This window comes from Oncorhynchus tshawytscha, linkage group LG15 (assembly GCF_018296145.1).
Source record: "Oncorhynchus tshawytscha isolate Ot180627B linkage group LG15, Otsh_v2.0, whole genome shotgun sequence".
Lineage (NCBI taxonomy): Eukaryota > Metazoa > Chordata > Actinopteri > Salmoniformes > Salmonidae > Oncorhynchus > Oncorhynchus tshawytscha.
In genome coordinates, this window is record NC_056443.1 from 27,107,723 (window position 1) to 27,131,750 (window position 24,028).

Sequence of the window (24,028 nt, forward strand, 5' to 3'; positions counted from 1 at the left end):
GCAATCACCACAGCTGTTCACCCCGTGTTAGTGGGCAAATGAACATCAAATCAAATTCCAACCCATTTACCTGTTGTGATGCACAGATGTTCCAAACGAGACTGACTTTATGACCAAAATAATTCTATTTACACTTTGTAGTCAGTTTTGGCACTAGAATAACCTGATTCATATGGATGCTGTTTTCAAAGGTATTCCTTGCTTCTTAAAGGCAGTCACTCTTTAAAGTAATCCATTTAGTTCTATGTGTCAATTTTAAAGCTACAAACAGATGTGCAACTTGTATGAAGAAGGCACTGGCTGGCTCATGGCTTGTCACCCTGCCTTTCAACCAAGAGGTTTTGGGTTCACACCTCACCTTTCGCTTTAGTCAATGTTTCTGCAACTGTTGAGGTCTCACATGAAAATGAGTACAATTTATGTGGAGGCAGTAGCTCTGGGGTTTGGTCCCTCCCTTGTAACCTAAAAAGGTTATTGGTTCAATCTTATCTCTTCTGCAACTGTTGATGTCAAACATAGAAATGTCAAATCAAAAATGTTAAGGAGTCTGTAGCTCCCTGCCTTCCATCCAAGAGGTTATGGGTTTGATCCTTGTCCTTTATAGACTACTGCAATTGTCAAATTTACAAAGAAAAGTGTAAGATGTGTGAAGGAGTCTGTTGGCTCTGGTGTAAGGATCTCGACCCATAAGCATGGGGTTGTTCGTTCGAACCCGGCACTGGAGCAAGGTTATGTGGACAACATGGACTCCTGGTCAGTGAGCCATGGCTACAAAGATGGCTGAAGGGTGCAACAAGTAGGGGTGGTTAAATCCTGGGGTTTCCCCCATGCAATTCCAAAACAGTAATGAGCAGTGGTTATCGGGGAACCCCTATTAGTCTTCCAACCCCTGCAAAGTCAACACAACCACACTCAAGTGCTGAGCCTGGGATCTAACCCACATCAGGATTCAGAGGCAAGCTCCTTATATCTGTGCCACTTATTCCTTCACACATTTCTTCCTGGTCAGAAGCAGAACACACAACTTCCTTGATGAAAGGTCAAACACCGGAGCCAGGCTTTTGTTGACAAATACTGTCTACGCGCTGTCAACAATGCTGAGATGGCATTCAAGGTTTAATGCTGTAGATGTCGACTCTGGAAACTACCTCTAAATGTCAAGTGAGCTCCTACTCGGTTGGGATTGAATCCCACCCCAACTTTGAAATTAACTGAGGTTGGACAAATATTGCATGTCCTTTCCTCCTGTTCTCTAAAAAACAACACGAGAACCAGAGGCTTCAAGGAGAGCAAAATATTTCCTGCTAATGGTTCCAGAAGGTGAGGACAGGACGAAAAAAAACAAGGAAAGGCTGAGGTGTAGGTTTAATTAGTTGCAGTATACTGTAAATCCTCCAGGTGGAGATTGGTTACTTTTATGCAAGCAATCTCCCAATCGCATTAGTTTCTGCCTCAGAACAAGATTGGTTTTCTTTAAAAAAAACATAACATTTGGAAAAGTTTCCCAGGAAAATGTTCAGAAACAAAAAATGGTACAAAACATCTCCACTTGCCCCAAAGAATTTAAATGTTTGACATATTTGCCTAATGCACTATCCACAAACAATGCAGCCTCTAGACATCCGGGTTGCCTCCCACGATTTTCAAATGTTCACCTCAACACATCTGTACGTAAAATGCCAATTTGACATAGAACTACATCACTTCATATTTCACTACCCTATCCACTTGAATAAAATACAAAATAATAGCTAGCAAGATGGAGATCACAGAGGTCATTTTTAATGATTGCATTTTACAATCATTAAATGTAGAAAATGCACTAGAAACACATCCATTGGCTATTTCCTTGATAGGGGTCATGCTTACACACAAACAGAACATTAAGCTATCGCATACAGAGCACAGTAATTACAATAATACAAAGTATAGCCTATATTAAATTGAAACACAGCAATATGACACTATTTCAATGCTTCCTGATAGTGGCTTTTTAGAAGTCATCGAAAGATACTTTGTCTGTCCAAAATGGCTCCCTACTCCCCATTTAGACCAAAGTAGTACATTACAATAGGGAAACAATTGACATTTTGACAGTGAAGATAGTTGGGATGTGAAAAGGCACTTTTGTGAACCACAGCCACACCCCATTGAGGGACACGATATCCATTTAGACCATAGAGACTGATAGAGGACTCTTTGTATCTGTCCCAATCTGGCATTTGTGAGCGCATGGGCATCTCCATTAAAGAGCTACTGAACACATCGATTAGCACATTTTTTTTCTGTTGCTCATTAGAAAAATGTGATTTCAGTCTTGGAGGTGCGTTTCCTGACCGAAAGTATTCAGTATTTCGCAAGTAAAATATGCGACGTGTCGTCTTACTTTAAGTCAGAGCTGCTGGACAGGTCTGTCTCACTGTCTATGCTTATTGGATACAGAGCAATCAATGAAGCTGTTCACCCCATGTTAGTGGGCAAATGGACATCATCAAATCCCAAAATTAATTTACCCGTTGTTCCAAACTCAGTTTTAGACGAGACTGACTTTATGACCAAAATAATCCTATTTACACTTTGTAGTCAATTTTGGCACTAGAATAACTTACTCATATGGATGCTGTTTTCAAAGGTATTCCTTGCTTCTTAAAAGGCAGTCACTCTTTAAAGCAGTCAAATGTCTTTGTCTACTCCTATGAGTTGGTAAACAAACTGAAAGGGTACTGCAACCTGGAATGTGTTTTTAAACAGGTATAAAGCAAATATTTGCAATTTACTGTCACCTGCAGCTGTGGAATGTTTTCTCACGAGTATAATTAACTGGCTGATCCCTCCTGATGACCCAGATGGAATTATGTGATCCTTCCTTAACCCATAGGAAGTCCCACCCCGTTAACTACTGCAACTGGTGAAAGTCAATGGCACTGCCCATGCTAAAACAGGCTTTGGGGCACAAGAGTCCTCTATCTATCTCTATGGTAACTTGAGACACACCAATAAGTGAAATAAAGGTTAAAGACTTAACGCTTTGTTCCAATGCTTTGTTCCAAGGACGACTGCTCTTCGCAACATTTGCGCCACAGTTCCACTGATCTGTTAATATACTCCTCCCAATCACATGGTAACGTGCCAATGTCCATACTACTTATAATGAATTAATGTATTGGCCATGCATTCTAAGTAGTATGCAAGTGGACATTGAAACAGACATTCAAATCTGTTAAACAACCATTAAGGATCTATGCCGGGTGAGTACAGTATACTTCCCAACACAATTGGTAAGGCATCATCTCACTAATATAATAGCATGGTTACACAGGAAAGTAAAGTGTTTCCCTGACTCTTATTTTCCAGGCTGTCAAGAGGCTAACCGCCTGACCTCAATGTTCAGTAATGTTCTCTCCCACCCACTATTTCCTTCTAACTACCCACATCTCTTTTTCCGGTTTCCCCCTCTCACCACACCCTCTTCCTTTCAGTTTCTACTGGCACAGACTTCATCTCTAGAGACGAAAAAGGAGTGACAGTCTCCATAGCAACAGAAAAGACCATGCACACCGCAAACAATGCACAAAGTCAGAGAGACAAGCCAAGAGAAAAGAGGCAGGGAAAGAGTAGCCTCGTTGACCCCTACTGCATGTGCTATAGCCAACTCTTCTGTGTGGCATGACAACATAGTTACACATACTGTATGAGACAAGGCTAGAGAAAGAGCACTTTAGAATACATAAACATATCTGTAACTATCTCATTTTCCTACACATTTAGCACAAGCATTCCTAGTCAAAATGAGCCTTCTCCCACTACTGGTAGTGTCCCAGTCTTTCAAACGACTAGTTTTCACCATAGCGCATAAGTATACTTTGTATGGTTACCTGCATGATCGTCTTACAAAATATGATACAGGAGCTAATAACACCATAGCTGGTATAGTTACTATAGTATTGTACATGCAAATTCTACAATCTGTTTAGAAGTACTAGACTAAATCATGAAATTACCTAGATCACTACAGTAATACATTTGATGGCTGGTTCAAGTTTAGAAAGATGGACATGTATTAACATATACATTTGGTTTATGAATGACATGTTGATGCTAAATAAATCAATGCAAAACAGAAATCGCAAAATGTAGAGTAATATTTCTACTTAAACATTATGGTATTCAGGTGGTTGCTGTGGTCTTAAGCATGTCAATTTAGGCTGATATAAAACTGGTACTTTTCCATCTATACTGTACTGAAACCCACACATACAGATAACAAAGAGAAAGAAAAAAAAAAAACTTCCTGATTCTTACATTTGGACGGATAGAAACAGTCCAGAAAGGCAATTTTGACGCAAAGGAAAGCTCATCGTCAGATAAGGTCTCATGCTGTTTCACGCAAAGAGTTCTGGGACTGGCATGGAATGGCAGCTTTGGAATAAGGAAGGCGTTTCATCCGGAATCTGAAAAAAAAGTGGGTTCCGAACAGGAACTGAAAAACAGAGTGCATTGAATCAAGCGCTCGGTCTTTCCCCCCTTTTTCCTTTTTCACGAGAAGACTGTGTTGCGCTGGTTCATGTCGCCAACCTTCTCGAAGAACATGAAATCCTATGAAGCGAAATAGAGGAAAGAAAATGTCAACGAAATTTCCTCCAACAACTGCACATCTTATTAGCTCAGTGATAGGCCTTACTCATCAAGTTCTGTGATTAGAAAACTCTACATTTGAATCGAATATATCTTTATTTAAACAGGTGGACTCACAATGAGGAAGCAGGCGCCCATGAGCACGGCCTTCATCTTGACGTCCATGTCCAGGGGGAACTGGATGCCAAAGTTGTCTGTGTCAGTGAAGACCTCCTTTAGCAGGCCACTCCACTGCTTACTGATGCGGCCGATGGGCTTGCCTCCATCTTTCCCCGTCAGCTAAAGGATTAGATGGGTGTAGACTTTAATACAATACAAATTTTTCCACCTTGCCTGATAAGCAACAATCTTTTCTGGCGTACAAGAGATGTCAAGGTGGATTTATAGTTGGTGGAGAAAAATAGTCAAACCGATGGAAGCTTAACTCCCAAGTGCCTCCATTGGATGACATGAAGTGGTTTAACCCCCGGGTTTATGACCCCTCACCTCAAAGTTGACATCCCCGCAGCAGTTGCAGGCAAAGCAGGGTCCCTCCAGCTTCATCACGGTCTCCTTGTTGGCACCCTTGATGGAGAACTTGGGCACACAGGGGTTCCAGTCCTGGGACACATAGCCTATGGTAGTGCCAGGCGGGGCTTGGACCTCGAGCTGAGGGACACACGCATCGAAAACTAAAGATATTTGAACGTGCTTAAAAATACACACACATACATACATACATACATACATACATACATACATACACATATACATATATAAAATAAATATCAGGCTTCGGTCCTTACATTGTGGCTTGAAATAGCAGGTGCTTTGGTTACTGCAAACTTGCGTCGACATGAAATATGGCACTGATTTGAGAAGTGCATTGGTGTATTCTATTGGCTTAGCAACCATTGCAAAGACAAAAGGTACCATGCTTCACATGGTAACAGTCTCCATAGATGCTGAATTAAAGTGTGAAATTGCAGTCAGAAGGGACGTTGACATCTCATGGGAATGTACTGTAGTTAGCGTGCCAGCAATGGGATTCAACAGAGAGCTTAAAAGATGAAGTGATGGCACCAGATCAAGACAGTCAGAGGGTTTGGACTGACAAATGACCATTCAGTGTCATTCATGAGTCTTTACAAAGCACAGAGACTGGGGAGACATTAGGACAATCCAAAATGGCTTCCAGTCCAATAGTTTGCATGCTTTTATTACCACTTTTATTTTTTAGCAAAGTTGCATGTACAATGCTAACCTGAAGGTAAATAAACCGATATATTAACTTCTTGGATATAGGGGGCGCTATTTTAATTTTTGGATGAAAAATGTTCCCGTTTTAAACAAGATATTTTGTCATGTAAAGATGCTCGACTATGCATATAATTGACAGCTTTGGAAAGAAAACACTGACGTTTCCAAAACTGCAAAGATATTGTCTGTGAGTGCCACGGAACTGATGTTACAGGCGAAACCCAGATAAAAATCCAATCAGGAAGTGCAGCATTTTTTGAAACCGCCTCATGCCAATGACTCCTTATATGGCTGTGAATGGGCCACGAATGAGCTTAGGCTTTCTGTCGCTTCCCCAAGGTGTCGACAGCATTGTGACGTATTTGTAGGCATATCATTGGAAGATTGACCATAAGAGACTACATCTACCAGGTGGTCGCTTGGTGTCCACCGTTACAATTATTGCGTATTCTCTAGCTGCAGTATTTTTCCGTTTGCTTCTGATGAGAAACCAACTGTCACGACTGATATATTATCAAATAGATATGTGAAAAACACCTTGAGGATTGATTCTAAACAACGTTTGCCATGTTTGTCGATATTATGGAGCTAATTTGGAAAAAAGTTTGGTGTTGTAGTGACTGAATTTTCCGGTCTTTTTCTTAGCCAAACATGATGAACAAAACGGAGCTATTTCGCCAACACAAATAATATTTTTGGGAAAAACTGAACATTTGCTATCTAACTGAGAGTCTCGTCATTGAAATCATCTGAAGTTCTTCAAAGGTAAATGATTTTATTTGAATGCTTTTCTTGTTTTTGTGAAAATGTTGCCTGCTGAATGCTAGGCTTAATGCTATGCTAGGCTATCAATACTCTTACACAAATGCTTGTGTAGCTTTGGTTGAAAAGCATATTTTGAAAATCTGAGATGACAGTGTTGTTAACAAAAGGCTAAGCTTGAGTTTGAATATATTTATTTCATTTCATTTGCGATTTTCATGAATAGGAAACGTTGCGTTATGGTAATGCGCTTGAGGCTATGATTACGCTCCCGGATACGGGATTGCTCGTCGCTAGAGGTTAAGACTCAACATAATGATTTTTTTTTTGTGTATGCATGTATATATATATATATATATATATAAAAGTATTTGATCCCCTGCTGATTTTGTAGACCAAAAAGCTCTCCAAGGATATCAGGGACAAGATTGTAGACCTACACAAGGCTGGAATGGGCTACAAGACCATCGCCAAGCAGCTTGGTGAGAAGGTGACAACTGTTGGTGAGATTATTCGCAAATGGAAGAAACACAAAAGAACTGTCAATCTCCCTCGGCCTGGGGCTCCATGCAAGATCTCACCTCGTGGAGTTGCAATGATCATGAGAACGGTGAGGAATCAGCCCAGAACTACACGGGAGGATCTTGTCAATGATCTCAAGGCAGCTGGGACCATAGTCACCAAGAAAACAATTGGTAACACGCTACGCCGTGAAGGACTGAAATCCTGCAGCGCCCGCAAGGTCCCCCGGCTCAAGAAAGCACATATACATGCCCGTCTGAAGTTTGCCAATGTACATAAGAATGATTCAGAGGACAACTGGGTGAAAGTGTTGTGGTCAAATGAGACAAATGGAGCTCTTTGGCATCAACTCAACTCGCCGTGTTTGGAGGAGGAGGAATGCTGCCTATGACCCCAAGAACACCATCAAACATGGAGGTGGAAACATTATGCTTTGGGGGTGTTTTTCTGCTAAGGGAACAGGACATCTTCACCGTATCAAAGGGACGATGGGCAGGGCCATGTACCGTCAAATCTTGGGTGAGAACCTTCCCTCAGCCAGGACATTGATAATGGGTCGTGGATGGGTATTCCAGCATGACAATGACCCAACACACGGCCAAGGCATAAAAGGAGTGGCTCAAGAAGAAGCACATTAAGGTCCTGGAGTGGCCTAGCCAGTCTCCAGACCTTAATCCCATAAATCTATGGAGGGAGCTGAAGGTTCGAGTTGCCAAACGTCAGCCTCGAAACCTTAATGACTTGGAGAAGATCTGCAAAAAGGAGTGGGACAAAATCCCTCCTGAGATGTGTGCAAACCTGGTGGCCAACTACAAGAAAAGTCTGACCTCTGAATGCCAACAAGGGTTTTGCCACCAAGTACTAAGTCATGTTTTGCAGAGGGGTCAAATACTTATTTCCCTAATTAAAATGCAAATCAATTTATAACATTTTTGACATGCGTTTTTCTGGATTCTTTTGTTGTTATTCTGTCTCACATTGTTCAAATAAACCTACCATTAAAATTATAGACTGATCATTTCTTTGTCAGTGGGCAAACGTACAAAATCAGCAAGGGATCAAATACTTTTTCCCCCTCACTGTGTATATATATATATATATATATTTATTTTTTTTCCTCTCTCTCTCATGGTTGGGGTCCTGTTTATAGTCAAAGTAATGAAATGTGTCAGTGTTCAGCACGCCAACATACCTCCTGCAGACAGCAGGGGCACCAGCAAGAGGCACAGCGGAAGGGTCGTATGAGGCGGATGACCTCACGGTCCATGTTGTCCTTGATCTTCATGTCGAAGCTGCGCAGGGCGCCGCAGCAGTTGCGCGTGCAGCAGTCGTTCTTCTCTTTGGCCTTGTAGATCTTCTGACCCAGGCTGTTCTTGATCTCGTACTGGTTGTTGGTCTCAAAGCCGATAAACGCTGAGGAGAGGAAAACAGAGGGAGAAGAGGGGAGGGGGATGGTGAGAAGGGCAAGTTTAAAATGACCACAGTTTATCACCTTTCGTCCTGATCTCTCTATACTAAGAGAAGACTAGCAAGCTCACCTTCCAGCAACTCCACTTTTTGGTGTATAAGGATCTGGTCAATCTGAAACATGGAAAACACAGAAGAGAGAGAGCGATAGATATGGAAAGAGTAGGAATGGAAGAAAACAAACACCAGCATTTACACTGACAACAGATGATGTTGGTGAAATCAGTGGATTTGACAACCTGTTATGTCACTCGTCCCCAGCCTAACCTACCTGTGTTAGGTACTCCAGACCAGGTGGAACGCCGACTGGCACAACTCCTGCAGGGGCTGGGGAGATGGCTGCATGAGGCCCTGAGTTAGGAGCACCGTATTCAGGCCCGGGACCACCATAGCCTGGGCTAGGACCCATCTGAGGTGCACCATATTCAGGCATGGGCATAGGACCTGGGCCCTGGCCTACTGGTCCAGGCTGGTACATAACTGGGTGGCCTGGCTGGGGTTGTTGGTGGTTGTAGCCCATATGGAAGCCAACCGGTGGTGGAGCTTGGTTAGGGTCACCATACCCCACCTGAGGAACAGGGTAAGGGGCCATGGAGTAACTTCCAGGACCTTGGTGAGGGGATGGGTAACCTATAGGAGGAAATACAAATATTTTAATGTTGACAATATATTCATATAAATAAAAAGCTAAACATGAATGTGGAGTTATAGACGCAAGTATGTGGGGTGTGAGAACTGGTGGCTCATGAAGTGTATTGGAGATTCTACATAAAATAAAATTACTATTTTGCTTAACAAAAGTGGGCCGTATTGTTAGACACAAAATGGATTCCCAACACCACAGCCGTTTCAATGGAAACTGCAAGGAACAAAAGTATTGTATCCAGCAAACTCAGTCACCACATGATTATCCCAATAATCATCACACACAGTTCACATCAACATAGTCAGCCTTTTATACGCCAAGCTCTGGTTTCAAATTCTTATCTCGAATACTTTGAAATAACATTATACAAATCCTGGGGGGTATTGCACTATGGTGCAACAGGAAAATTAGGGATTTGTTGCCAAGAATCGGCAGTAGGCCTGCTCTCCTCCTGCGCAGAATCTAATTCCAGTAAAAGCATCTCTAGCACTGCTTACTATTCTCATCAGGCAGTGGCTGGACTGCTATACAGACAAGACATTCAGTATCGCTACAGGAATATAACACATTCAAATCTGTCTGACTGCAATGGTGGGAAGTAAAACTGTAATCATAAATATAACCCATGCAAAAAGTGTGTTAAAAACACCATCAAAAACAGTCCTGTCGGAGCAAGCTTTCAGCCACCATGTCGGTCAGATAAAACCGGTTAATGGTTTGTAAAGTTAAGAAAAACAGTTGCTTGTTAAGGTGTATAACTAATGTACTAAAGTAGTTTGTTTATAATATCTAGAAGACATGTTTGACAGTTACGAGAACACTTCCAGCCCATCAGTGGTTTCATAAATACACACCACGTCTGTGTTGACACCTCAGTGAACCAAAATCCATGTGTTTATGGGTTGGTGTGAACTGCTGCCCACACCCACCCAGACACACAGTGGAAGGAGGTGTATTTGTTTTTATATTCCTCTCTCAACACAACTTTTGTATTACCTCAAGGTTCATATACACTATACTGTCATTAGAGCATTAGGAGATGTAAAAATCTAATTGAAATCTGACTGGCCATGTTTAAAGCAGACTATTACAGACAAGCGTAACCTCAGTTCCCAGGCCAAAAATGTATGTCTGTTAGCAGGCCAGTACCCTGACTCAACAGTGGTTAAACAAGTTATTGAGGGACGGTCAGGGTAGAGACAAACAAAGGCTCCTAACATGAGTCCCTAATGTATTTTGCTAGTCATTTGACTGGTAAATGGAAGAACGCAGCCAGTCAGACAGTAATGGAGTGTCTTGTTTCCTGGCTGCAACCTGGTAGGAGAAGCGCTCTTAAAAAGTAGTGCCTGTGACAAATATCTCCCTTTATAGGAAGACATCATTTGGGGGTTGTATGAATCACAGTGCAGGTGTCATTTTACATTGAATTGGCCTTTTTTTAATGCGATGTGAGCAGAGCAACCCACTGAATAGTATACCAATCACTACCTCCAAGGAAAGAAAACAGACCAAGTTAACTAGCTTTTTACTGAGAAATTTCCCCCAGATTACAGACACCTACAACAAGAATGGGAAGGTCCATAGCATAGATGTTAGCACGTTTTCCTTTTGTAAACAACCGAATGGAAAAATACAAAATGGGAATATTTTTGGGGCATGCAAAGAACATTAGTCATTACGTATTTAAAATGTATCAACATTTTAATTTATTAAAGACATGTGTGTGTGTGGGGGGGGGGGGATTCTTTGAAAGTGTGACCCATTTCAAACATCCTCTATTTGAACACTTTTGGGGAGGATAAGGTTTCAGTGGCGGGCTCGAGGAATGTGGAGTAGGTGAAGTTATCCATTTATTCAGGAGACAACCAAACAAAAGTCACACTCACGAGTTAGTGGTGGCAAACAGAATCACATTAACAATATGGACACATGCAAAAAGATATGCAAAGACGCAATTTATGAGGACATCGCAACAACCCAGTATAATATCTAAAGCAACAGAGACGTAGAGAAGAAAACATTACCTGGGGCTGACATGATGACTTAGTTACTGGACGCAAAGGGGAAAGCAGGCAGACTTCCTCTGTTGTCCACTACCGGGATCGCTATGAGACAAAGAGAACATGGGGGGGGGGGGGGAGTGAATGACACTAAACATGTCCACCGTTCTAGACAATCTATTCACAACAAGGCCGCTATTAAAAAATGTCCTCTAATATTCTCGAACATAAAATCCTAAACATACATAAGTGAATTTGCCACTCTATGTTCAAAAAGAATGTGGTTGGGCAACATGGTTGATGATACACAGTACACACACACACTAAGTCTTTCTTTGAGGCTTCAAGGTGTATAGGGGATATCAGCAGATGCTGGTGGGAGGAGCAATAAGAGGACAGACTCATTGTAATGGCTGGAATGGTATCAAACATGGAAACCACATTTGACTATGTTCCATTTATTCCATTCCAGCCATTGGAATGAGCCGGTCCACCTATTGCTCCTCCCATCAAGCCTCCACTGGAGGATAGGTGTGATGAGTCAGAGATCAACCATTTTCTACTGTGCATTTTCGATCGGGTTCAAGTCTGGGCCACTCAAGGACACAGAGCTTTGTCCCGAAGCCACTCCTGCGTTCTCTTGGCTGTGTGCTTGGGGTCGTTGTCCTGTTTGAATGTGAACTGTCTGGAACAGGTTTTCATTAAGGATCTGTACTCCACTCCATTCATCTTTCCCCTCGATCCTGACTAAACTCCCAGTCCCTGCCGCTGAAAAAACATCCCCACAGCATGATACTGCCATCACCCTGCTTCACCGTAGGTATGGTGCCAGATTTCCTCATGATGTGACACTTGGCATTCAGGCCAGAGTTCAATCTTGATTTCATCAGACCAGAGAATCTTGTTTCTCAGGTCAGTGTCCTTTAGGTGCTATTTGGCAAACTCCAAGCGGGCTGTCATGTATATTTTACAGAGGAGTGGCTCCCGTGGGCAACTATCATAAAGGCTTGATTGGTGGAGTGCTGCAGAGATGGTTGTCCTTCTGGAAGGTTCTCACATCTCCCCAGAGAAACTCTAGAGCTGTGGCAGAATGCCCATCGGGTTCTTGGTCACCTCCCTGACAAAGGCCCTTCTCCCCCGATTGCTCAGTTCGGCCAGCTGTAGGAAGAGAGTCTTGGTGGTTCCAAACTTCTTCCATTTAAGAATGGAGGCCACTGTTCTTGGGTAGCCTTCCCCAAATCTGTGCCTCGACCTAATCCTGTCTCAGAGCTCTACGGACAATTCTGTCAACCTCATGGCTTGATTTTTGCTCTGACATGCACTGTCAACTGTGGGACCTTATATAGACAGGTGTGCGCCTTTCCAAATCATGTCCAATCAATTAAATTTACCACAGGTGGACTCCAATCAAGTTGTAGAAACTTCAAGGATGATCAATGGAAACAGGACGCACCGGAGCTCAATTGAGTCTCATAGCAAAGGGTCTGAATACTGTTTTCACTTTATCATTATGGGGTATTGTTTGTAGATTGAGGGGAAAAAATGTAATTTAATCAATTTTAGAGTAAGGCTTTAACATAAAATGTGAAAAAAGCGAAGAGGTCTGGATACTTTCTGAATGCAAAAACGTGGTAGATTTGGAAAGGCGACATCTGGGAGATGAGGAAATGATCAGAAGATAGGATATACAATTCAGAACACACACTAACATTTACTTGTTATTTTGAAAGTCATCTTTCATTGACAAGCTATAAGTGAATTATTGATGACTAGCGCTGGAAACGCATCAGATGGCTTCCACAACATGTGAACAATATCAGAAAAAAATGGGATTGATAGACCTAACAACTAGAAATGGGCAGATGTTTTAGTAAGTGGTGTCAGGTGAGGTCACGGGACATTTCCAAGTCTCCCAAAACCTCTCCAAAGTGGCATATGTCTGTAAATTAGACGATCCCAGTGCTATTACATATTTGCAATCCCTGGTTTAAATAATGCAAAAACAAAGTGTTGGAGAAAAAAGTAAAAGTGCAATATGTGCCATGTAATAAAGCTAACGCTTAAGTTCCTTGCTCAGAACATATGAAAGCTGGTGGTTCCTTTTAACATGAGTCTTCAATATTCCCAGGTAAGACGTTTTAAGTTGTAGTTATTATAGGACTATTTCTCTCTATACCATTTGTATTTCATATACCTTTGACTATTGGATGTTCTAATAGGTACTTTAGTATTGCCAGCCTAATCTCGGGAGTTGATAGTGCTGTTTGAATGTATGCTTACGAGCCTGCTGCTGCCTACCACGGCTCAGTCAGACTGCTCTATCAAATCATAGACTTAATTATAATAACACAGAAATACGAGCCTTAGGTCATTAATATGGTCAAATCCGGAAACTATAATTTCAAACAAATTTCAAACAACATTTATTCTTTCAGTGAAATACGGAACCGTATTTTATCTAACAGGTGGCATCCCTAAGTCTAAATATTGCACAACCTTCAAAGTTATGTCATAATTCTGGCAAATTAGTTCGCAACAAGCCAGGCGGCCCAAACTGCTGCATATACCCTGGCTCTACTTGCACAGAACTCAAGAGAAGTGACGCAATTTCCCTAGTTAAAAGACATTCATGTTAGCAGGCAATATTAACTAAATATGCAGGTTTAAAAATATATAACTGTGTATTGATTTTAAGAAAGGCATTGATGTTTATGGTGAGGTACACATTGGTGCAACGACAGTGCTTTTTTTCGCGAATGCGCTTGTTAAATCACCTGTTTGGCGAAGTAGGCTGTGATTCAATGATAAATGAACAGGCACCGCATTGATTATATGCAACGCAGGACAAGCTAGATAAACTAGTAATATCATCAACCATGTGTTGTTAGTGATTGTTAAAATTGATTGTTTTTTTATAAGATACGTTTAATGCTAGCAGCACCTTACCTTGGCTCCTTGCTGCACTCGCATAACAGGTAGACAACCTGCCACGCAGTCTCCTCGTGGAGTGCAGTGTAATCGGTGTCCAAAAATGCCGATTACCGATTGTTATGAAAACTTGAAATGGCCCTAATTAAATCGGTCGCCTCTATTACATAGGTATTCCTCTTGTCCAGATGGGCAGACAGGGGATATAGAGCGTAAGCAGGCAACATCATATTTTTGATGCACAAAGACAATCTATGCTGCCATTAAGTCATGCATCAGATATCATTGGCAATAGGCTAGATTTGTTCATATTTAACGCCCCCATGTAGCTATAGCGCAAAGACCGACTGGATCTAAGCTTACCTTGTAAAATGTTAGCTGAAAACGGTGTAAAATAAACATTTGGACTCCGGGGGCTGATTATCAATAATGGTCGGTCACAGGCAGACAAATAAGATATACTCATGATCGGTGGAGTCCCGGCTTTCAGTGTATATCAACATATTCCATGTTTATTTTGTTTGTGCGTCACAACGGTAAACAGAATGTAGGTAGCACCAATCTTGAAATGAGGTCATCGGCTTGGCCTGGCCTTATAAAGTCATTTGCCCATATAATGGTAGTAAGTCATACCAAAGATTTGAAGGCACAAATCAATAGCCAACCATGCTTTTGCGGATGGGGGCTACCGTTCTCAGCCCAGACTGAATTGAATGAACACAAATAATAAAAAAATATGGGGACTTGACATTTAAGAGGTTTAAATTACCACGTTTGCTGTGCTAAACTATATAGATACGAATATTGGCCTGTTGGAAACTACAACTCGCTACTACTAGATTGCACAGTTCCGGCTTGGTCTGAGGTGTGTTCAGTTCACTAGAACGTCTGCTACGTTGCGGAAAAGTTTGTACTGACCGACACGTTGTTTCCCCAAAACGGTTCTTGAACAGACTTGAGGTATATTTGCTCCCGTTCGGTGGAAGTGGCAAGGTGTGGATTGAAGCAATGAGTGACGAGCATAAAAGCGGAGTGGCCATGCTGACAGTGTTCCCCCAAGGGGCTGTATCTCTTTTAAATTCCTCTGTGGTTGATGTAAGTAGCATAGATTTACATTAAAATATATTCATTGGCAATATTAACATCAAAGAAATGTAATAAACAGATTAGGAATATTGTTTGTGATACAATTCCCTCAGCAAGATTCTTTTGGTCAAATATCTTGGTGATATACAATGCGGGAAAGCATGGAAAATTGCTAACAAATATTGTATCAGTAACAAAGTAAAGGAAGTTTAATTTAATGTTACATATAATTTATCATGTGAAACATGTTTTGGAAAGATTCAAGCTGAATAACTGATTTCTGTGGAATGGAGGAGGAGACCATTTTGCCTTTATTTATAGTAGAATGTTTTGGATTGACATACAGAATTTTGTTACAAAAAAATAGAACCGGTTGTACTACAATAGTTTTGATATGATTTTTCAGAAATTGACATAGCATATTTAATTCAACTGCTAATAATACTAGGTAAATTTCATATTCACAAATGCAAATGGTCTAATTCAAAACCTAACTTTTCACTTTATAAATGAGTAAACAATGGCACCACTAACTAAAAAGAAAAACAAAGGCAATGAAAACTTGTATTAGTAATGAATATGATTTGTTTGTTTAGGATTCCTGGCAATGTAAATAGTTTGTATGCATGTGACTAAACCTTTTTTGGATTAGATATTAGATTATATATATTTAAAAAATTAAAAAATTAAAGAGCGTTCCCCAATCCCTCCCCGTTGTTCAACTGGTTATTCAGTACAGTATCGTTTCCTTGAACATTCCACAATGTAAAAACGTACTGAATCCACCCCTGATTTTTCGCTAGACAAACTGCGTAATGTGCGTATTGAGCTCACAGAAAAAAAGTATTAAATGGGATTCAAGTAGTTGAACAGACGTTGGTCAATAAGTTGTTTTTAAAACTGAAATATTAACCGACATTTTGATAAATCGCTCAGCACTACTTTCGATGGAACTTTGTGCTATTGTTGCTGCAAATGTTGATCGTTAGTATTGCTAATATGAACACTGTACAATGGGCTATATTTTCCATTGTTCAATACCTCCAGAAACACTGAAGAAAAGGTTGTAGCCTAATGTTTTCAATCATGTTGAACACCAAACAAATTTTCTAACGTTTGTGGTCCGTTGTCTTTACATTAGTGAAAGTAAGGGAGGGAGATGGCAGGAATGTCTTACCTTTCAGATGACCAAAAAGGCGATGTTTGGTGGTTCTTGGCCCGAAAAACTGAGGACAATTAGAATAGTAGGAAAATTCCTACTTGCTTGCCAGTCTTGTTTGCTATCAGCTACATTCGTCTTCTTTTCGATACCCCGCCCCTTTAGGTGCTGCCACAAGACCCATAATTGAAAGGAGGCAACGTTTTGTGGTATTTCTTTCTGTAGCGTTCGAGAACATTTTCGTACTAAACTTTTGTATTATTACTATTATTGCAATTCCATATTTTTTTTAATGAAAAATGCAAATATTTAATTAAAATCTATACATCCTTAAAAAAAATGTAACAAAACATCATAAACAGATAAACACATACAGGATTTTTACGTTCAAAGAAATTTGAAAAGCTTAAGAGTATCAATTGATTTCAATACCTTCTTATTCTTAGAGTATTCAATGTGGCAAAAAAATGATTTAAGTATAATTTAGCATAGCCCTGGTTTGCGGAAAAAGGGGGGGAAAACATAGGCTAATGCTGCATTCATAACCAAGTGGGAAGGTGTTAAGCTTTTTACCACATATGACTGAGAAAAATCCACTTCAATGTCCCTCAACTGGTAATTATAATATTTGGAAACGTGTCTATCATAACTGAGCTCCAACCTCTTGCTGCCCTAGCAACCCACATACTGCCCTTTGACGCACCTACTAATGAAATGACCTCGATAGCAGCATTTTCTGCAGTTAAATGCAACAAAACATTATTTTTTTAAAGCTATCTATTTATATGATTTTTGAGAGCTAATTTGTTTACAAACATGACATCTTTACTTTTAGTTCATTATTGACGTAGCTCGTGGGTCATTAGCCAATCAGCATTTCTCAACAAGTTCAAAACGCTGAATGCATCCAATTGGTTTTGCGACTTCACAGCTGGTAATTACCACCTTCCCACTTGATTATGAACGCAGCATAATACTTGTTAGAAACGACCCAGTAAACGGCCCGACAATTTTCAGTAGACAAGAACATTTGTAAGGCGCACATACATCTAGGTAACGAGCACTGTAAAGTGAAACATTGCAGCGACGCTCTTCGACTGCGGCTACAATGTAGTGAAGTGAGGCGGTATCTGCTGAAGAGAATATACAGTATTTTCTCGTGCCTTATCATAATAATAATAACAGGTTACTTTTTACAATTAACACTGATTCCTTCAGAATCCTCTCAAAGTTAGGTCGACGTGTAGGGGTTGCATTTCGACAGGTTTTCATGTTTTTCATCAACTGACTACGTCATTAACATTTTCTCAACTTTGACAAAAAAGCAACATCCACAAGAGGGCGATGTCGACTCAATTATGGGCTAATAAATCGTCTACTGATCAGTTGAATAGAATTAGCATGTAGGCCTATATTTGTCCCCCCAAGTTTTCTGTAGAATTTTCATTGTTGGACATAAAAAACTGTAAAACCACCAGGAAATCAACTCCAAGTTATTTTAATTTAGGAAATCTGGGCGGCAGGTAGCCTAGTGATTAAGAGTGCTGGACCAGTAACCACTGGGCCAGTAACTGAACACTTGCTGGTTTGAATCTCTGAGCCGACTAGGTGAAAAATCAGTCTGTGCTCTTGAGTAAGGCACTTAACCCTAATTGTTCATGTAAGTTGCTCTGGATAAGAACATCTGCTGAGTGACTAAAATGTATTTTCACGCATAATAGAGAGACAGGTGATCATATGAAAATGTGGGCAAGGTCAATTTTCAGTCTACAAATTATTTGAAATTATGTTCTGGCCCCCGACCATCCGCTCAAGAAGAAATCGTCCCGCGGCTGAATCTAGTTGATGATCCCTGCTATAGGCTATTATCCTTGTGGATAGAACATGTTATCATATCAAATACATTTTTATTTGTCACATGCTCCAAATACAACAGGTGTAGTAGACCTTACCGTGAAATGCTTACTTACAAGCCCTTAACCAACAATGCTGTTTTAAGAAAATAGAATTAAGAAAAGATTTACTAAATAAACAAAAGTACTAACTAAAGTAACACAATAAAATAACAATATTGAGGCTATATACAGGGGGTACCGATACTGAGTCAATGTGCGGGGTACAGGTTAGTTGAGGTAATTTGTACATGTAGATAGGGGTAAAGTTACTATCCATAGATAATCAAACAGCTGGAGGCAGGGCTTTCTCCTATTGAGCTCCATTTTTATGGAATGGTCTGCCTGTCCATGTGAGAGACGCAGACTCAGTCTCGACCTTTAAGTCTTTATTGGAGACTCATCTCTTCAGTTGTTCCCATGATTGAGTGTAGTCTGGCCCAGGGGTGTGAAGGTGAACGAAAAGGCACTGGAGCAACAAACCACCCTTGCTGTCTCTGCCTGGCCGGCTCCCCTCTCTTTACCGGGATTCTTTGCCTTTAACCCGTTTACGGGGGCTGAGTCACTTGCTTACTGGTGCTCTTCCATGCCGTCTCTAGGAGGGGTGCGTCACTTGAGTGGGTTGAGTCAATGACGTGATCTTTCTGTCCGGGTTTGGCGCAACCCTCGGGTTTGTGCCGTGGGGGAGATCTTTGTGGGCTATACTTGTCTCAGGGTAGTACGTTGGTGGTTTGAAGATATCCATCTAGTGCTGTGGGGGCTGTGCTCTGGCAAAGTGGGTGGGGTTATATCCTGCCTGGTTGACCCTGTCTGGGGGTATCGTCGGACGGGGCCACAATGTCTCCCGACCCCTCCTGTCTCAGCCTCCAGTATTTATGCTGCAATAGTTTATGTGTTGGGGGGCTAGGATCAGTCTGTTATGTCTGGAGTATTTCTCCTGTGTTATCTGGTGTCCTGTGTGAATTTAAGTATGCTCCATCTAATTCTCTCCCTCTCCCTCTCCCTCCCCTCCCAGAGGACCTGAGCCCTGGGACCATGCCTCAGGACTACCTGGCCTAATGACTACTTGCTGTCCCCAGTCCACCTGGTGGTGCTGCTGCTCCTCTTTCACTGTTCTGCCTGCGGCTATGGAACCCTGACCTGTTCACCCGACGTGCTACCTTGTCCCAGACCTGCTGTTTTCGACTCTCTCTCTCTCTCTACCGCACCTGCTGTCTCTAACTCTGAATGCTCGGCTATGAAAAGCCAACTGTCATTTACTCTTGAGGTGCTGACCTGTTGCACCCTCTACAACCACAGTTATTATCTGACCCTAGTGGTCATCTATGAACGTTTGAACATCTTGGCCATGTACTGTTATAATCTCAACTCGCACAGCCAGAAGAGGACTGGCAACCCCTCAGAGCCTGGTTCCTCTCTAGGTTTCTTCCTAGGTTCCTGCCTTTCTAGGAAGTTTTTCCTAGCCACCATGCATCTACATCTGCATTGCTTGCTGTTTTGAGGATTAAGGCTGGGTTTCTGCATAGCACTTCGTGACATCGGCTGATGTAAAAAGGGCTTTATAAATACATTTGATTGATTGATAATAAACAGTGAGTAGCAACAGTGTAAGAGGGGACGGGGGGGTGTTAATGCAAATAGTCCGGGTAGCCATTTGATTAATTGTTCAGCAGTTTTATGGTTTGGGGTAGAAGCTATTAAGGAGCCTTTTGGACATAGACTTGGTGCTCCGGTACTGCTTGCTGTGGGGTAGCAGAGAGAACAGTCTATGACGTGGGTGACTGGAGTCTTTGACAATTTTTTGGGCTTTCCTCTGACACCGCCTGGTATGGAGGTCCTGGATGGCAGGAAGTCTTGTTCATCCTTGGGAGCAATTTCCAAAAGCCTGAAGGTACCACGTTCATCTGTACAAACAATAGTGCGCAAGTATAAACACCATGCGACCACGCAACCGTCATACCGCACAGGAAGGAGACGCGTTCTGTCTCCTAGAGATGAAAGTACTTTGGTGCGAAAAGTGCAAATCAATCCCAGAACAACAGCAAAGGACCTTGTGAAGATTCTGGAGGAAACAGGTACAAAAGTATCTATATCCACAGTAGAACGAGTCCTATATCGACATAGCCTGAAAGGCCGCTCAGCAAGGAAGAAGCCACTGCTCCAAACTAGCCATAAAAAATCCAGACTATGGTTTGCAACTGCACATGGGGACAAAGATTGTGTACTTTTTGGAGAAATGTCCTATGATCTGATGAAACAAAAATAGAACTGTTTGGCCATAATGACCATCATTATGTTCAGGGGAAAAAGGGGAATGCTTGCAAGCTGAAGAACACCATCCCAACCGTAAAGCAAGGGGGTGGCAGCAGCATGTTATGGGGGTGTTTTGCAGCAGGAGGGATGGGTGCCCTTATGTGGATATATTGAAGCAACATCTCAAGACATCAGTCAGGAAGTTAAAGCTTGGACGCAAATAGGTCTTCCAAACGGACAATGACCCCAAGCATACTTCCAAAGTTGTGCCAAAATGGCTTAAGGACAACAAAGTCACGGTATTAGAGTGTATTAGAATTTTCCCATAGAAAATTTGTGGGCAGAACTGAAAAAGCGAGTGTGAGCAAGGAGGCCTACAAACCTGACTCAGTTACACCAGCTCTGTCAGGAAGAATGGGCCAAAATTTACCCAACTTATTGTGGGAATCTTGTGGAAGGCTACCCAAAACATTTGACCCAAGTTAAACCATTTAAAGGCAATGCTACCAAATTAGAATTGAGTGTATGTAAACTTCTGACCCACTGGGAATGTGATGAAATAAATAAAAGCTGAAATAAGTCATTCTCTCTACTATTATTCTGACATTTCACATTCTTAAAATAAAGTGGTGGTCCTAACTGACCTAAGACAGGGAATTTTTACTTGGATTAAATGTCAGGAATTGTGAAAAACTGAGTTTAAATGTATTTAAATGTATTTTAAATGTATTAAATGTATTTTAAATGTAGATGTATGTAAACTTCCGACGTCAACTGCATTTAATCGTCAGCCCCAATGGTGCATTATGTTATTCCACAAAGGCTGATTTTACACAAAGCAACCTGCACGCAATTTTTTAAAAGTTAACTGAATTTTGAGGGGAAACGGTCTCAGGATCAACAGGTTACAAATGACAGTGAGAGATTTTAAAAAATGTAAAAACATTGACACCACATGGCATGTATGCAGCCTGATACTGTAGTTGACCTATGACCTATAGTAATATTTTTATCCTGTCAACTGTTCATCAATTTCTTAATCAGTGCTATTGAGATCAGAGACATACACACTCTGTGATTCATAGGCAAAATTGCCATGGGGGATGGGGGGACATGTCCACCTTAATATTCAGAACATTCACACCCCTTGACATTTTCCACATTTTGTTTTGTCACAGCCTGAATTTAAATGTATTAAATGTAGATTTTGTGTCACTGGCCTACGCACAATACCCCATCATGTAAAGTGAAATTAGTTTTTTTTGCAATTTTGACATATTAATTCAAACTGAAATGTCTTGAGTCAATAAGTAATCAATGCCTTTGTTATGGCAAGCCTAAATACGTTCAGAAGTAAATCTTTGCTTAACAAGTCACATAATGAGTTGCATGGACTCACCGTGTGTGCAATAACATTGGTTAACAGGATTTTTTTTGATGACTACCTCATCTCTGTACCCACACAACAGTTATCTGTAAGGTCCCATAGCTGAGCATTGAATTTCAAACACAGATTCCACTACAAAGACCAGGGAGGTGCCGGTACAGCGTCAATGTGCTGGGGCACCTGTTAATCAAGGTAATTGAGGTAATATGTACATGTAGGTAGAGTTAAAGTGACTATGAATAGATAATAAACAGAGACTAGATCATTAACAGAGTAGCAGCAGCGTAAACAAGGGGTCTGGGTAGTCCTTTGATTCGCTGTTGAGTAGTCTTATGGCTTGGAGGTAGAAGCTATTAAGAAGCCATTTGGGGGGGGGGGTCAAAATGGCGCCATAGAGAGAACACTGTGTTTCAGCGAGCTCCCGTGGCATTCGTAAATGTATATTCTTACATTCATCTCCTAGCTTGAAAAAGTGGTAGAATTGGCTAAATAAGATATCCTACAATGAGTCTTGACGGCTATTTCTCAAAAATCTCTGACAACATGCCCAACAGAACTACTAAGAACTCGACCAAAACCACCATCCCCTGTGCAGGAAGAGCTCGCTAACGTTAACGAAGCTAACACCATTGCGGATCCAGGCACAATGGACCTGGTGATTCAAAAGATGACTGATAACATTACTAAAGTGATCAATGTTAAGATAGGAACGGTCTTGGAAGCAATAGCAGGCCCTTCAGCTGAACTACAGAGGGTTGTCAAACGTGTTGATGAGGCAGAAGGAAGAATTGCTACAGTGGAAACTTCAACTACATCTATGGACACCAAGATAAAAGCACTTGAGAAACAAGTGCACAAAATGGCGGAGCACATTGACGACTTGGATAATCGAGGACGCAGATGCAATATTTCCGGTTGTGGGACTCCCGGTAAATTCTGAAGGGACACGTTCAGTAAAAAATTTAGAGGAATGGATCCCTGGCTACCGACAAATGGACAGAGCCCATCGCTCTCATGCACCGATACCCGGTCCCAACCAGCGCCCACGGCCAGTGGTTATAAAGTTCCACAACTTCACCAACAAGCAGCGCGTCATGGACGCGGCTAGAAACATCGGCTCTGACGGTAGTCAATGTAAAGGTCCAAAGGTCTCATTCTTCAATGATTATTCCACAGAGGTTGTACGAAGACGCAAAGCGTTTGACGAGGCAAAGGCTCGACTCAAGAGAATGAAGATGGCCTACGCACTGCTGTACCCGGCCACATTGAAGATTATGGTCAACGGATCGCCTAAAAAACTCGACACACTTGAAGAGGGTGGTGCGTTTATTGACTCTCTCGGGTAAATAACTCTAAGCTGCACCTCTGCAGCATTGGATAACCTTTTTATTTTTAGTTGAATCTGATCATGAAACTGTGGTGTGAGTTCTCACGTGCCCCTGTTCAGTAATATTCGTATCTTTATTATTTTTCTTGCTAAAGTAACTGCCTCTATAGCTCAGGCTGAGATATGTGTGAATCCATATTGGTGCCCAGGCTTGGTTTTAGGTGGAAGAGCCTCAATCTCCTTCTATTGATTTTCATTTCCATTGATATAAAGGATGAGGCTATTGAGTGGCAATGCGGACTTAAGAGTCTACATTGGAAAGTTGAAATCCCCTGCATGTTAGCTAGTGGGAAAAACCCCTTTTGGATCTTTACATGTTTAATTTTTGGGTTTAGTATAGTTCGAGTTCAGGGTTCATATCGTTTGTTTATGCTCGGTGAGATAGAAGAGAGTTCAACACATGGAAAAAGGTACCAGTCTGGATATTGAATGGTCAAGGCACAATGGCAGGTAACAGACTGCGTGTATGTACATGGAACATTAGAGGGAGCCATAACCCCATTAAAAGGAAGAAGGTACTGTCTTTTTTGAAAAAAGACAATGTTGATATTGCCCTGTTGCAAGAAACTCATTTGGATGATAAGGAGCATCTGAAATTACAACAAGGGGGGTTTGGTCAAGTGTTTTTCTCACCATTTACATCCAGAAGTAGAGGTGTAGCAATT

The 24,028-nt window shown here is 41.4% G+C and overlaps 1 protein-coding gene across 1 annotated transcript; it reads right to left on the reverse strand.

The window, feature by feature from the left end:
• Positions 1–1,351: 1,351 nt before the first annotated feature.
• LOC112214752 (phospholipid scramblase 2) lies at positions 1,352–16,620 on the reverse strand. The gene is made up of 8 exons (XM_024373744.2): positions 16,463–16,620; positions 11,296–11,376; positions 8,897–9,255; positions 8,697–8,739; positions 8,351–8,571; positions 5,122–5,283; positions 4,753–4,914; positions 1,352–4,596 (listed from the first exon to the last, which is right to left on the reverse strand). The coding sequence occupies exons 2-8, from the start codon at positions 11,306–11,308 to the stop codon at positions 4,537–4,539; spliced, it is 1,020 nt and encodes a 339-aa protein (XP_024229512.1). The 5' UTR covers positions 11,309–11,376; positions 16,463–16,620; the 3' UTR covers positions 1,352–4,536.
• Positions 16,621–24,028: the final 7,408 nt, after the last annotated feature.